General features: G+C 33.6%; 1 protein-coding gene and 1 pseudogene across 1 annotated transcript in view; one reads left to right on the forward strand and one right to left on the reverse strand.

The window, feature by feature from the left end:
• The window catches only part of LOC126735624 (poly(A)-specific ribonuclease PARN-like), a 32,372-nt gene extending 15,408 nt beyond the window's left edge, over positions 1 to 16,964 (reverse strand). The window contains exons 1-4 of the mRNA XM_050439683.1: positions 16,820 to 16,964; positions 10,119 to 10,314; positions 9,737 to 10,060; positions 13 to 295 (exon numbers count right to left, since the gene is read on the reverse strand). Of these exons, the coding sequence (XP_050295640.1) occupies positions 13 to 295; positions 9,737 to 10,060; positions 10,119 to 10,314; positions 16,820 to 16,838 (822 nt within the window). The 5' untranslated portion in view covers positions 16,839 to 16,964. The remainder of the gene's footprint in view (positions 1 to 12; positions 296 to 9,736; positions 10,061 to 10,118; positions 10,315 to 16,819) is intronic.
• Positions 7,561 to 9,075, forward strand: LOC126735920 (uncharacterized; annotated as a pseudogene).
• Positions 16,965 to 17,011: the final 47 nt, after the last annotated feature.

Raw genomic sequence — 17,011 nt, forward strand, 5'->3', positions numbered from 1 at the left:
TTTGTAACATACAGATTTCACTATTATTCTGACTACTTTACTAAAACCCACATAATTTTCTAATTGCTCAACTAAACTTTCATATTTTTTCTGTTCCAATTCTATTTTATCATGTTCACTTTTTTGCTTGGTGGCAAACATTCTTCTCTCCTTATCTACTTCTCGAGTTTCTAACTGGATTTTGTCGGCAAATCTTTGAGAATTTGTTTGATATATCAGTTTTCTCAAGAATGCATTGCACTTGGGAAGTTGAAACTCTGAATCATCATTCTCTAGGAAAGTATTAAGTTGTGTTCTGGAATAATCAACAAATCATTAATAATTGCTCAATATTAAATGGAAAATAAATTTTATAAATGAACCGATGTAAGCAGAAAAGGCACAAGTCAATATTTTGACAAATTGCCATTATACCTAAAATGTGTTCTCCTATGGTAGACGCAACGGATTTTGCATAAGGGGCACAAGTCCGCATCCCCGATGTCTTAGAAATGTCGGGTGATAATGCTAGCGTTATGCATAAAAGGCACACGCAGGGGCGCCTTTAGAGGGGGGCAAGGGGGGCCCCCACCAATAATTGGCCGAGTTGGTTTACCTCTGGTAAAAAACGTATATTTTTTAAATAACATATTCGAATATTTTTTTATTTCCACCGGATTAAGTAAACACAATAAAATGTATAATTGCATATACATATACCTAATCATTAATTTCATAGTAGGTACTATTACGAATTTTCATGTTACCTTCCATTAGATACATTTAAACAAATATACTAGGCAACCAGCAATACAGGGTAGGAGTTTCATTAACGACCTGTAAAAGCAACTCACATTGTTATGATGATTACTCGGGGAATCCCCCGTTCCAAACCTTGAATTACATATTAATGAAACAAAGCAGGCAAGCAGCTTATTTTCTTACAGTGTTTTAAAGACAATTTTTGGCTATTTGTATTTGTTTAATTTCTGTATTTGTATTTGGCCTTTTTGTTATACCTACAGTTGGTTTTTATTGAAATTAGCTTTAAATATTAACCCTCTATTGCATTTTGTTCCCAAACGGGAACAATATCATTTTTCAATAATTTCTATTAAATAAAACTTACAAAATATTGTTTTTATGCATGGAGTGACTTCTCGGGAACATTATTATTTAAAACTTTGTCATTCTCCCACTAGATGGTAGGCCAAGACAAAATATTCCATATTTTGGTTTCTACTGTTCTGACGAGACGTAACGTGTTTTTGTGCGAGTTTTAGTGGTAAATAATTATATTTTTAGGTAAGTAATAATTACTATTTTTTTAAAATATCATTTTGTAGTATATAAATTAGTATAAGGTACATTTATTTCAAATACTTCTTGAAAATAAAGTAATAAAAAACATATTTATATTTTTGTTCCCATCCGGGAACATTATGCGTAGAAATTACTTCGGTACTAGATATTTTTGTTTTTTTTTGACAAGTATATTTTTTAGCTAAATTATTGTTTTTTTTTCAGAATGGATCCAGATGACTTTACGCCAATAAGTACCAAAAATTTTTATGGAAAAAAACTTCAACCCGTTTTTCACGTGAGGAATATTCCTGATGAAAGCGAAGATTCGGAACTTTCTGAAGACGAAATTCGGGAGAGCCCTAAGCCAGAAAATGAAGATTTATACACTACTAGCAGCGATGAAGAACCAGATGACAACATACCATTGTCCGTCTTACGACAACGTCTAAATTATATAGATATATTTCAAATAAAATGGACAGAGACACGCAGCCAAACAGATGAACTAAACACACAATTTCTTGGAAGTGAACAGTTGCCTGATTCAATTTTGCAACTGAATACTCCGTATACATTGTTTTCTTTTTTTCTTTCCGAAGAATTTTTTGAAGAAACTGCTCGCCAAAGTTGCCTGTACAGTGTACAAAAAAATCCAAATGTACCTTTCACAACAGGAGTTGAGGAACTACAACGATTTGTTGGAATTATTTATTGGTCATCTCTCGTTCGACAACCCACAACAAGAAGACATTGGTCCCCAAACACTCGATTTCCGCAAATTGCAGATGTAATGACCGTAAACCGCTTCGAAAGGCTAAAAAAAAATATCCACTTTGCAGATAATTTGACAAGTGATAAAAGTATTGATAAAATTATGCCAGTTCTGGATGAAATAAAAATTGCCTGTAAAAAATTGCCTCTGGAAGAAAATTTGTCGTGCGACGAACAAATAATACCGTTCAAAGGAAGGATTAGTCTAAAAACCTATAACCCGAAGAAACCTCATAAATGGGGCTACAAAATGTGGGTACTTTCTGGAGTTTCAGGAATTTCATATAACTTTGAGCTTTATGGAGATAAGGATGCAACGCAGATCATACAAGGAGAGCCAAATTTAGGAGCAGCAAGTAACGTTATTGTTCGATTATGCAGAGATGTTCCTCCAAACATAAATCATAAAATTTATTATGATAACTATTTTTGTTCACTACCTCTTATAGCTTACTTAGCGGATAAAAGTATTCAAAGTGTCGGCACTATTAGACAGAACCGCCTTAAAAATTTCAATCCCAAAACCGAAAAACAAATGAAAACAAACGGAAGAGGGACAATAGAAGAAAAGTCAGTAACTTTGGGAAAATCTGAAATAAGAGTAGTTCAGTGGTATGACAATAAAATTGTTACCTTGGCTTCGTCCTATTGCGGTACGGAACCTGTTAGAAAAGTAAAAAGATTTTTCAAAACCGAGAATACTAAAAAGGAAATTGATTGTCCCGATATTGTTCGAGTTTATAATAAACACATGGGGGGAGTGGATCTCCAGGATTCGTTACTTGGCCTTTACCCTATAAAAATGAAGAGTCGCAAATGGTACCATAGAATATTTTATCATATGCTTGACGTGGTTGCCGTAAATGCCTGGATATTAGATAAAAAAATTAAAAAACAACTTGGACAAGAAAGCAATATTATACCACTTTTGACTTTCAAAACTGAACTTGCTATGCAGTTGTGCAATAGAGGCTTTCCAAATAGTCATAAAAGGGGACCACCAAGTAATGAAATTCTACCTATACCAAAAAGAAGATGCCAAGAAGCTGGACCATCCAGGACAATTCAATTAGATAGTGTTGGCCATTGGCCAAACTGCACAGTGGAAAGGGAGAGATGTAAATTTCCACAATGTAACGGCAAATCAAGAGTTAAATGTTTAAAATGTAAGGTTCATCTTTGTTGTAATTCAAAACAAAACTGTTTCGTTAAATTCCATACTTCCTAAAATATTATACTTACATAAGAATTAAAATAATTTTTACTTAAAAAAATGTTTTTAATACGTATACGTCGAAAAATAAGATATACAGCATAAAAATATATTTTTTCCAGAAAAAAAATTTTTTTTTGGAAAATTCATGCAGTAGAGGGTTAATTGAACAATGGACAAAAAAATACGCCCCGGTCGGGTACAGGTGAAATGTGTGAGATGTGGAGCAACTTTTAACAGGGACTATAAAAAGACCCATGAACAAAAAATTCACAATGGGGATACAGTGCAAATTAAAAATGTCGGAGCGCTGGACAATCCTTTTGTGATTGCAGCAAAAAAAACAAAAACTTGCTTAAGAGAGAAAGACTTGGAGAAAGATGTTCGTTTGGAATCGCTCAAAGAAGGTAAAAAAATTAGGTATTGATGTATTGTTTTTATATTTAATTATCTTCTTGACTAAAGGAATTTTAAAATTAAAAATGTTGGCTTATTTAATAATTTTTAGGTTGTTCAGTTAAAGAACCTAATTCGACAACTATTGACGAATGCAACAAATCAAATGCCAAGTCCATAGAGAACTTTAACTCCAATTTAGGTAAATTTATTTATGTTTCGCCCTTCCATACCTATAGTGTGATCCGTTTGTTTACGAAACGCGAACCACCCTTATAAAAAGTTATTTTTTGTCTGATTTGGATCCGATTTTTTTTTTATTTTAAAGCTAGAAAAAATGCACCTTCTCACTGAAATTGACTTGTCCTTTAAAAGCCAATGTACAAATTATTTTTAGGAAAATCCCTAAGTAATATGATTTCATCAAAATATTGCTCATAAAAGACTATCATGGCATCCTTGGCATTTAATGAACTAAATTTAATTTTAGTGAGAAGGTGCATTTTTTCTACCTTTAAAATTTAAAAAAAAATCCGATCCAAATTGGACAAAAAATAACTTTTTATAAGGGTATTTCGTAAACAAATGGGTCACACGATTGTATATTAATTAGAGTTTTTTTTTAAAAATATGGTTATTGATGAAGACGCTGACGTTTGTAATAATGATCTACAAGAGGCAAGTACTTCTTATGAAATACAACACTCAAAAAACCCTAGATAAATAGTATTGATTATCTAATTTAAAAAAAAGTCAAATTTTTGAAAAGATTATTGGCAATAATTCTTAAACGGGTTAATTAAAACTAGTAATAGGTATTTGATTAGTTGCAGATTTTAGTGTTCTTTAATTAACCTTAATACATTTTTTACCTAAAATAATTAGGGGAGCCAATATTTGACCCCCTTAAATATTAGTAATATTACATGGGTTTTCCTATGTCCCGCATGGCGATACAACATCCTGTAAATTTACATATATAATTTTTTTGTAGAGGTTCAAGCTGATATGCCAGAAACCAAAGTCACACTTGAAGAAGATGATATTTCAACTGTCAAACTTTCATCATTGTGGCTAGAATGCGTGGGGAAGCTAGCCTTCTTGGTAGAAAATCTTAACGAAGCAGCAAAAATTTTAGATAAAACCAAAAATAAGGAAATTGTTGAAGAATACTTTTCCGTCATAGAAATAAGTGAAGCGGCTGATCAAATACTGGAGGGCACCAAAAACTTAAGAAATCACTGCCAAACATATTTCCAAAATTTTAAAGAATCCAATTCTAGCCTAAAAATTGACGATAAAATAAAAGAAATGTACGTTTAGAGCATGATCCTGGACTACGGCAATCAGTAAAATCTGCGGAAGAAATAAATTACCTTATTCAGCTAGGACCACACCAACCGCATTTACATTTTTTCCCTAGTGATGGCCCACAACAGATTTAATCCACATTGGTATAGTGATTTTAAATATCTTGAGTATAGTATTGCAAACGATTCGGCTTATTGCTTTATTTGTTCCTTTTTCCCCAATGGTCCTGGACGGGATAACTCAGAATCTGCATGGGTAAAAGGTGGCGTTCGAAACTGGAGAAAAATGAAAAGCGCTGGAGCAAATAAAGCCGGTAAACTTCAGCAGCACTTTAATTCGATAGCTCACAAGTCGGCTTTATTGGATTATTGTACTTTTTTAAAAACATATCAGCATGTTAATATTTTGCTTGATCGTAAAGAAAGGAATCTCATTATCGAGGAACAAGGATACTTGCAGGACTATGGCAAAGCAAGGGATAGCTTTCCGCGGACATGATAATGAAAGTGGAAACTTTGTACAAATCATTAAACTTATATCTCGCCATAATCCAGTACTTAAAAAGTGGTTAGATGAGTCGAAATTCCGGCCATATCATACAAGCTACTTAAGTGCAACATCGCAAAATGAATTTATAGGGCTGTTAGGAAAGGAAATTCAAAAACAAATTGTACAGGATGTTAATAATGCCCCATTTTTTACTGTTATGGCAGATCACACTCCAGACTCATCTAATAAAGATATATTATCTGTAGTCATAAGGTACGTTGACAATAATGGTAGCCCTCAAGAGCGTTTGCTGTCGATTCTAGAAGCAAAAGATAAAAGTGGTGAAGGTACGGCAAACGATATTTTCAGGTGCTTGACAAATTGTAGTATAGATGTATCAAAATTATCTTTTCAATCCTATGATTTTGCGTCTTCGATGTCAGGTAAATAATAAATAAATCTGATTTAATTGGCTACAATATACCGTATATTCCTTGTCAAGCCCATCGTACCAATACCGCCCTTGAACACTGTGTTGAAGCTAGTTCCATTATCGCTGAAACTTTTAAGAATCGTATGTTTTTTTCTCTTCTAGTACCAAGCGATTCCAGCGTCTTAAAGAAGGGCTAGATCAAATTGAAAACTTACTACTACTAAAAAATTTGTCCAAAACCCGTTGGACACTAGAGCGGAAAGCATCAAAGCTATAATTATCTCATTTAAGTCGATTATTAACGTGCTGCAAATTATTAGTATTGACATAACTTTGGATGCTAAAAGTAGGGCAACTGCAATAGGCTTATATAGGCGATTACTCTCTTTTGATTTTATTCTTACTTTACATTTCTTAAAAATAATATTTTACAAAATGAAAATTGTAACGGTAACTTTAGAAAAAGATGACTTAAATATTTTGGATGTAGTGGAAACAGTTTCCTCAACTACAGCTGTGCTTAGAAAAATACGAAATGATGATATGGAAATCGACAACCTTATTGAAAGTTCAAAAGTGTTTGCTGAAAAATTAGGTGTATCGCCGTTAGAAGATTTCAATCGTCACCATCGACGACGATTAAAACAAAAAAAAATTGATGATAATAGGGACACCGAATGCGTTTTTACTTTAAACAGTTTTTTTAGAAAAGAATTTAATTTAGTCTTGGATACCTTAATCAACTTTCTTCAAAATAATTTGGCAACCGTTCTGAAAAATATTGAAGGGTTTTCTAAATTGTTTTCTTTTCCACTTTCAACAAATAATATTAAAATGTGTAATGTATTGCTAGTTCTTAATCTATTTCCTCCACAACACAGGCCCGATGAATTTGCCTTGTTATCCGAGTTGGAAGTGTTGCATGACCTATGCATTAAAAACGAGGTAGACACTATGCAAAAAGTAATGGAAATAGCTGAAAAATATAAACCTGCTTTGAAAGTTGCATACCGTTTATGTCAACTAATATTAACAGCTGGATATTCAGTGGCCACTAATGAACGAAAATTTAGTCTCTTAAAACACATTAAAAGTGTTGGTCGTTCAACTATGGCTTACGAGCGTCTTGACTACTTAATGAGTTTGTCTAGTAAGAAAGACATTTATGACCTAATTAATATTAAAGATCTTGCTGTGCAATGGAGCAAATTAAAAAACAGAAAAATTAAAATAAATTAAATCAGAAATAGATAATTTTAGTTTTATTTACATGTAGGGTACCTACTTTTTAATTAACTTAGTTATTATACCTTAGTTATAATACCTCGATTATCATTAAATAATTATTTATTATACATCACATATGTATAATTTTTATTTGAGCATTAAAAATTTCCCAATAGAAATAAAGTATCCGCATTAAAAAAAAATGTTTTTTTTATTTAGTTGGGTTTTTTAACTTAACTGCCTCCCCCCCAATCACAAGTGCTTAGAGACGCCCCGCACACGTCAGTGACATGTGCCGTTTATGCCGTGTTAGTGCGTCAAATGGTGGGGTCAACATGTGTTTGTCGTGCGTTTTACGTCATCAGCAAAAATTCGACTTCAGTTAATCTGTTGGTTGCTTCGGTGACAGTTGCACGTGGTTTTAGTTACATTTGACATGAATGACAATTCTGAATTAACACCTAATAAAAGATGAAAAGCAGAGCCTTCTAAGTATGCTCGCAACATACAGAAAAAGACAAGATTGGAAAGAAAGTCTTATAAAAACAGTAAAGGAAGAGACGTTTGTGAGAAAAAAATTAATAACGAAGTCCTTTGCAGGTAGGTTCTTTTATAGTATTTTTGGCACTTGGGTTATTTTATTATTTAGTTGTAGAATAAAATGCTCTGAAAAGTTCTCTGATGCAGATAGATTGGCGATTTTTCAACGATTTTATACTTTAAGCTCTAAAAACGAACAAGATATTTTTCTACAGGGTCTTGTGGATATGATGGAAGTAAAGCAGCGGCGTCCTCGACCAGGTGACAAAAATAAACCCAAATTAAAAAGTTTCAAGTACTACTCATTTAAAGGAAGTTCCAAAGTAGAGATTTGTGTTAAAGCATTTTTAAATTTATATGCTATCACGTACAAACGTATCAGGAGAATTAACACCTTATCTTCACGAGGCAAGCCATCGAATGACTTACGCGGAAAAATGACAAGTGCTAATACTTTATCAGAAGAAATTCGGAATTGTGTAAAGGAACACATACAATCATTTCCTACAAAAATCAGCCACTATTCAGGACGTGAAAAATATTATTTGAATAGCCAGCTAAATTTGACAAAAATGCATCAGCTTTACCTAGAGAAGTATCCAAACCAAAAGGTAAGCTTTTCATTTTATAGATGATTTTTCCGTGAAAATTTTAATCTCTCTTTCGGAAGACCACAAGTTGATGTTTGTTCGACTTGTGAATTACTAAATAACAAAATAAAAGACCAAAATTTGACAAAAACGACACAGCCAAGCGTACTGCCGTCGCAGAATTGATAATTCACAAACGAAGGGCTAAAAAATTTTATTCAAAAATAACCAAAGATATTGAAGAAAAGGAAAATAAAGACCAAGTTCTGTTATTGGCCTTCGATTTTATGCAAAATGTCCAGTTACCCACAACGCCTGTGGGTGAGGTATTTTACTACCAGCAGCTTACTGCGTCCGTATTTTGTATTCACAATCTTAAGACAAATAAATGCAGGATGTACGTTTACCACGAGGGACAGGCAAAGAAAACATCTGACGAAATTTGTACGTTTGTTCTCGAATATCTTAATGAATTCAAGAAAAATCAATCGGAGCTTCATCTTTACAGTGATAATTGCTGGGGCCAAAACAAGAATCATACTATGGTCAGGATGCTTTTGGCTCTCACAGATTCTGGTAAGTTTAGCATGATTTGGCACTTTTTTCCCAGTTAGGGGGCATTCATTTCTCCTGTGTGACAGGGACTTCGCGTTGGTGAAGAAAAATTTACGGAAACATGATAGAATATGCACCATTCACGAGATCTCCACGATTATTATTACTAGTACAAAAAATAATACAAAATTTTTAGTCAAAGAGGTTGCAACAAGTGACGTATTAGATTTCAAAAACTGGTGGGGAAAATTTTATAAAAAAACCTGTGTCTCTGAAGAAACAAAAGATTTTCCTCGTAATGAAAAGGTCAACTTTCAAATAAGCACCTTTTCATGTTTTAAATACACAACCCAACACAAAGGCACTGTTCAAGCCTATCCTTTTACTGACGGTTTGGTGTCACATACATTTAATTTATCACAACCTGGAATAACCTGCTCAACGAGCCTTGCGCATCCCTTAGGAAAAGTTCCTATTAAGGCCAACAAAATGGAGCATATAAGGAAATGCACTGCTTTTGTTGCAGAAGAACACAAACCATATTTTGATGCTATTCTTCAGTGGCCTACAATCAACAATCAATGAGTGATCTGAAGATTAGTTTTTCCAAAACATTGTACTCTTCTATTGAAATTAGCTGTTTGACTTGTGCTTTACATAACTAAAGCTGTATTAAAAAAAATAAATATTTTTCAAATTTACTAAATAGCATTATTTGCAAAAAGGGCACATGTCAATTCTTTCAAAGTCTTCTGGGGGAGCTACAATCAATTTTTTAATTTAAAATATAAGGAGACAAATCGTGCTATTCAAACTAAAAATCAATTATAACAATAAATGTTAATAATTTTACTTAATGAAAAAACAGTTTTTATGTGTTTTTTTGACATGTGCCCTTTCTGCTTACATCGATTCAAATGTTCTTACACAATATCCTCGATAAAAGCTTCATGTTCATCAGGTACTGGAATAATATTATCACAATTGCCACTCTGCTGAGATCTTATGAAGTCCACACTCTTCTTCTGCTGTTCCTCAAGAATACTGCGGTAAGTTTCTTCCTCGTTTTCATTTAAGTAAGAAATGCCCATTTTGAAGAGTTTATTAAAGTCAAAATTATGATTTATCAGAAAATCTATGCTAGATGTTTGGCACAGGAACCTTTGATCTGGTAAATTTTTGTTAAGAGGTCTACGAAAAATGTAAAAATTAAAGCTTTTATGTCTGAAGGCATCTTTGGCTTCATCAAATCTAAAAAATAAATGACGGTTAAAGAGGCATGTCATAACTTAAGAAATATGAATTCTACCTAAAAACAGTGATTCCATACTGAATGGTCAAGAACTCTTTGCAGTCTTTAAGAACTTTTGAATAATACTGTTCTGGGGTGTCAAATGAGTTTACTTGATTCAAAGCAGTTTTTAACCCTGTAAGCTCACAGTCTATACTTAAAAAAGTACAGTTTTCTATCGCCTTCGTGATTTCTGGTAGTAATGTTGTAAAATCTACAAAATTCAAAAGTTAGAAATACAAAACCACGACAATTTCTTAATTTAATTTCTTTAAATAACGAATTTAATTTAATAAAAAAAACTAACATAACTAATAGGAAGATTATTAATTATACTAACCTAAATAAGGACCTGGAAAGAGAAATATCCCAGGAGAAACTTAAATGTAGACTCTTTTTTGCTGAGCACCAAACAACAAACTTATAAAAAAATTAAATTGATTGAAAAACCATTCTACCCTATATGCTTTTTTAATAATAATATCCTGGTGCTAATTAAATTTTAAGTTTGATTGCAAATAAGCCCCCAAGTCTTGTCATTAACTCTTTTTACTAATTATTATTATTATTTATTTATTTACGGAATCCATTTACAAAGGTGTAACATAGCATACCCATACAAACATATATATTCAGATACAAAACCATCTATAAATCAAGGAAAGGTGTAGATGAGTTAATTAATTAAAGCCCCTATGAAATAATATTCTTTAACTGCCCCTTAAAAGATGTAATCCTAGAGTCAAAAAAGCTTATCTGTCCTGACAGACCATTAGCACTTCGAGCCATTCGTGTAATTGGCTCATTAATACAATAATTGGTACGGTGGAATGGGACTGAAAATATTTCTGATTGTCTATTCAATCTCGAAGGCACCCTAAGTTTAAAAAGAGACAATAACTCGGGACAATCTATAGTAGCATTTAAAACCTTATGCATAAAACATAAGTCGAGTAATGTTCTTCGTGACTCTAATGTGGGTAAATTCAGGTTATCCCTGACCCACTGATAGTAATACTCCTGTCTCCTGTAACCACATCTAAAAGCAGCCACCCTTAAAAATTTATTTTGAGTTTTTTCAATCTGCTCAATGTAGCAGTTATATGATGGGGACCACACAATTGAGCCATACTCCAAGATGGGCCTAACTAGAGAGCAATAAAGTAATCTAAAAGTAAACAAACACAAATCAGTTGTAGACCGTTGGATAAAACCCAGCATTTTTATTGCCCTACCAGTCACCTGATTGATGTGACTTTTAAAAGACAACCTGGGGTCAATAAATATTCCTAAGTCAGAAACCTCTGTTTTGACACCAATTATTGGCTACATTATTTATTTTATAAAGAAAAGCAATAGGGTTTCTTTGCTTAGAAAAAGTAATCTTATGGCACTTATTGATATTAAGGGCCATTCTATTCAAGTGGCACCAATCAAAGAGCAAATTAAGGTCTTTTTGCAGAAGCACAGCATCGGAAAGGGATGTGATAGGCCTAAATAGCTTCACATCATCAGCAAACATTAGCACACGACAATTTTCAAGTTTCCAAACTAAATCAATCAAAAAGAGGCAAAACAAAACAGGGCCTTAGTGAGAGCCCTGTGGCACCCCAGATGGCACCAAAATTTCAGACGAACATGTACCTCCAAGATTAACAATCTGGGTTCTACCTCTCATGAATCCCGAGATCCACTGAAGAAGAGGCCCCACAATATCTAAAGCCCTAAGCTTCTGCAAGAGTACCCCATGGTTAACCCTATCAAAAGCCTTGAAAAAATATATTGAGTCAACCTGAAGTCCCTTCTCCAAGCTGCGGTAGAGGTAGTTGACATACAGCACCAAATTAGCATCAGTAGATCTGCCTTTTATAAATCCAAATTGCTCAGGATTAAATAAAGATTTGAAACTCCAGGCAATCCTATGACTCACCAGGCAGTCAAGCAGCTTTGGCAACTCAGATTGGTTACACACAGCTCGATAATTGCAAATTTCATTTCTACTACCAGATTTAAAAATGGGTTTTAGAAAACTTCTCTTCCAGAGAGTGGGATAAGAACCAGTACCTAGAGATTTGTTGAAAATGAACAGTATTGGTTTTGTAAGAACACAAACACATTTCATTAGGAAGAATGCCGGAATCCCATCTGGTCCAGCACAGAGCTTATTCTTAGAGGAAGTAATAACCTCATAAACATCCTGCGTTGACAGAGTTAAATTGCTCAGACAAATTGATTTATCAAAATCAAAAGATGGTATGTCATTCACTTGCTCATCCGAAAAGACCGATGAAAAGTATTCTGCAAACATATCTGCAGTATCCGAGATATTCATACTAATCCTGTTATTGTATGTCATTCTGGAGGGAAGGCTAAAACCAGTTCTTTTATTTCGAATATATGACCAGAAGTACCTCGGATTGCTAGCGAGATTCATTTCCACCTTATTAATATATTGTTGATAGCACAACTCTCTTAAGTACTCACATTGATGTCTCAAAAATAACCTTATTATATTAGATTATATGACTATAATTTAAATTATTTTATTATTTAATTTATAGTCATATAATATAGGGCTATTTTTTTGGGTAAAGCTGATTAAATGACAATTGCTGATATTAAGACACATTTTATTGTCCACAAACCATTGGTTCATAATTCCTTCTGTAAATCTTTAAAATCATTAAGAGAACTAATGTGAATGAATATTTTAAAATCGTCAGTAAAAACTAGGCTTTGGGAAAAGTGAACATACTCTCAGGTAGATTATTAATGAAAATTGCAAACAGTAAAGGGCCAAGATTACTACCCTCAGGCACTCCCGATGTAGACACAAATGTATTTGAAAATGATTTTCCTACTTTTACCTTTTGATTTCAATTTTGAAGAGAAGACTGCATAAAGCCACATGCCAATTCAGAAAAGCTAATTGCACAAAATTTATCAATTAATAACTCATGATCAACCCTGTCAAATGCCTTCGCACAGTCAGTCATAACAACATCTAGTTGAGCCTTCTGATTCTATTTTGCACAAAAGATTGGCACACAGCACAGAAGAACACCTCACTCCACAAAGGGTTCTACTTTTTTACAGAACAAATACTGTATTAAAGAGATAATGGGCTCGTGATTACCAGAAACAAATTAACAGCTAAAATGTGACTCCACAAGGGCATCATAAACATTTTTGCCATGTATCAAATCAAATCAAATGGTTTATTGTGTCACTACAAAAAAAAAATGTTTACACTTGTCAAAATATATAAATCGAAAAATCTTACAGCTAAATATAAAACATTAATAGTAGATACTACACTCACATAAACAATTAAAATATGGAACAATACACTAAAATATAAACACTAAAATTAAGACTAAAAAAACACATTTACATTAAAATCATCAAAATACAAATATATGTAATACATTTTTAAACGCTAATAGAGAGTGCATTGAGATGCTATGGCGGACGATTAAAACTGGAAATCAAGAAATTCTTGTACACTATAAAAAGGATTTTTCAATAGGAACTTTTTGATGTGGCATTTGAATTCTTTTAAATTTTTTCCCTTACAGAACTAGGCAGCTTGTTAAGCAACTTAACACCAATAAAGACAGGCCTTCTCTGACACTTTCCCCAACGGCAAAACATAGGAACACAGCGAGCCTTGTTTCTGGTGTCGTGTGTATATATGTCCTGATGAGTAACTATATTGCCGTTTTTCTTGATGTAAAGGAGGTTTTCTAATATATATAGACAAGGGAGTGTCAATATTCCTAACAGAGGGAAAGAATTTCGGCAGTCCTCTCTATAGCCCATACTACACAGAATCCGAATGGCCCTTCTCTGAAGACCAAAAACCCTCTGTGCGTGATAGGATCATCCCCATACAAGCACACCATAAGCCATAACGGTGTGGAAAATGCCCAAGTAGGAGGTTTTCAGGGTGGTAGTATCAGTTCAACAAGAGCCCTCTTGCTAAAAATCATTCCTCCACCTGCTCTTTAGCCTCAGACAGTTTTGCGAATGGCTTCTGCCTCAGACTTACCAAATGCAAAGGTAGCGGTATCATCAGCAAAGATTAGAAATCCCCATATTTGCCTTCCAAGGGGAAGATCATTATTAAAGATGAGGAAGAAAACTGGGCCCAGCACAGACGTCTGAGGAACTACCACACTTACCCTGGCTTGTCAGAAAATTTACCATTGACCTTTACCATCTGCCAGCCATCCTGCAAGTAGCTTGATAAAAGATTTATGGTGTTTTCATCAAAATTGTAGTATTTAAAATTTTTTAACAATAAATCATGAGACATACAATCGAATGCCTTGCTAAGATCACAGAATAAGGCAGAGAGATAAAGGCGGTCCTCATATTCGTTCATGATGTTATTTAATAGGTCAAGCACTGCATTTGTGGTGTTTACCTTGTCTAAAACCAAACTGAGTGTCAGAAAACAAGTTATTGCACTTAAAATTCACAATTTGATTGGCTATGACTTTTTCAAAAATTTTAGACACAATTGGAAGCAAGGAAATAGGCCTGTAGTTATTTACAGAGTTTTTGTCTCCCTTTTTAAAGATGGGTGAAACTACAGCTTGTTTAAGGCAAGATGGAAAGGTGTTCTCACATATGCACATGTTAATTAACTTAGATAATGGACAGATAATTTGGTTTTTATTTTTATTGATAATAAGGTATGTACACAGACCATATATATAACAGCTTCTTTTGGGTTTCAAACCATTTCATCAATTTCCCTAACATCATTAAAGCACACTTCCTTGATTTTAAAATCTCCACAACCAAAGCCTGATCTAGAGGGATGAAAAAGGGGGTCAGAATTGCTTGATGAAAAATCTTTTAGAATGTTCTTTGCAATGGTCACAAAGAAAGTATTAAACTGCTCAGAGCTTATGGTACAATTCAGATCTTTAGATTCATTTGTAAGTTAATAAGTTTCATCAACTTTCAGCTCTTATTTATTTATTTATTTATTTATTTATTTATTTATTTATTTATTTATTTATTCATCAACGTATATAACATTTCAAGTACTTATTAATAATTAACAGTAGTCTTAAGTAAAAACTATAATACTAATAAACAATACTGTACTAAACATAATCCAAAGAGTGGGAGTAGGGCACTATCCCAAGATAGTTGCCCTAGCTGACGACTTAAATTTATTTAAAGATGTACTGAAAAAATCAAGATCTTTTGCAAATCTATTCACTGTAGAAGCTATTCTATTTATAGGACTCTAAGTCCTGGAATTCTATTTTCGATTTATCTTCCTTTCACACAAAAATTGTTAAGCTCTTTGATGCTTCCTTCCCAATGATTAAAATCAAACCGAAATCCAAACCTATAAAATCTTGGTTCACGAGGGGTTTGAAAGTATCTTCAAGAAATCTGAGATCTCTTCACACAATAAGAAAGTTCACTGACTCCAGTTTTTCATAACTATTTCAATTCTTACCGAGCCTTGTATCGTCGTCTGATAAAATCTCTAAGCAAACTTACTACTCCAACCGTTTAAGTGGTTCATCTAACATATATAAGGAGAGTTGGAAAATTATTAATGATATTCGTCACAGTTGTGGTAAGCAGTCAAGACAATGCCCTGAAGTCTCTCCCAATGATTTTAACAATTTTTTTCTACTATTGCTCTACAACTTCAGCAAAATTTGAACCCTTCTGTGGATCCTCTTCCCTTGCCAGCCATTCATGTTCCAAATTCCTTCTTCTTTATACCTACAAACCTAAACGAACTCAAGGATATTCTGTATACTGAAAAAAATAAAAATTCAACTGGAGAAGACAACCTTTCAGCTAAGATTTATCTCAACCTTCCCGAAACGGCGCTAAAGGCACTAGTTGACGCAATTAACCTTTCTTGGAGCAAGGGGATATTTCCATCTTGCCTAAAATCAGCTAAAGTTATCCCAATTCACAAGGGTGGAGCTCTTGATAATTCCAACTTTCTTCCCATCTCTCTCTTGTCTACGCTATCAAAGGTAATCGAAAAACTGGTTAAAAATCGAATAATGTCCTTTTTAAAGTCCAAAAACATCCTCACCAGACTTCAATTTGGCTTCTGTGAAAATACCAGTACCCATGATGCCATGTTTAATTTTTTTCATGAGCTTTACTCCCAGATAAATGCTGGCGGAGTTTCGGCGGCAGTTTTTTGTGATTTGTCGAAGGCTTTCGATTGTGTCTGCCACAGGATTCTGCTGCGGAAGCTTTATCATTATAGATTTCAGGGAGTTTCATTTTCTTGGTTTGCTTCCAATCTGCAAGATCGGCAACAATGAGTGCTTGTAGGATCTAAGTAATCTGATTACCATCCTATCATCTTGGGAGTTCCTCAGGGTTCAGTTTTGGGGCCTATACATTTTCTCCTATACATAAATGATCTTACCAATCTTAATGTACAGGTCTTTTAAATCCATAGCTACCAAGTAAGTCAATAATGGTCAGCATCAGAGACTTATTATCAGCCTCAGCTCTGCCTATTCCAAAAGACACCCATCAATGTAGAAGTCCTTAGACGTGAAATTCAGACTTATAACATGAAATTTATGCCTACTTATTTATTATTATATTATTATTCTTATACTACCTATTTGTTATTTAAAATGTAAATTTTATAATATAAATTCACTATTATCCTTGTAGAAGAGTTAAAATATCTAGTTGTAAGTACTCACTTTCCTGTGTAACCTCCATCCTGTAGCATATACTAACACAGTTAGAGCACTGGCACTCACTTATTAGTCAGCAATAAGCAAAAGCTGAATAAACAGTAATCAAAACAAACACAATAACAAAATAACTCCGAACACGTGTGTAGGATTTGACAGCTATTGACATTTATGTACGATTGGAATAGCAATACGCTG

This window comes from Anthonomus grandis, chromosome 1, assembly GCF_022605725.1.
Source record: "Anthonomus grandis grandis chromosome 1, icAntGran1.3, whole genome shotgun sequence".
NCBI lineage: Eukaryota > Metazoa > Arthropoda > Insecta > Coleoptera > Curculionidae > Anthonomus > Anthonomus grandis.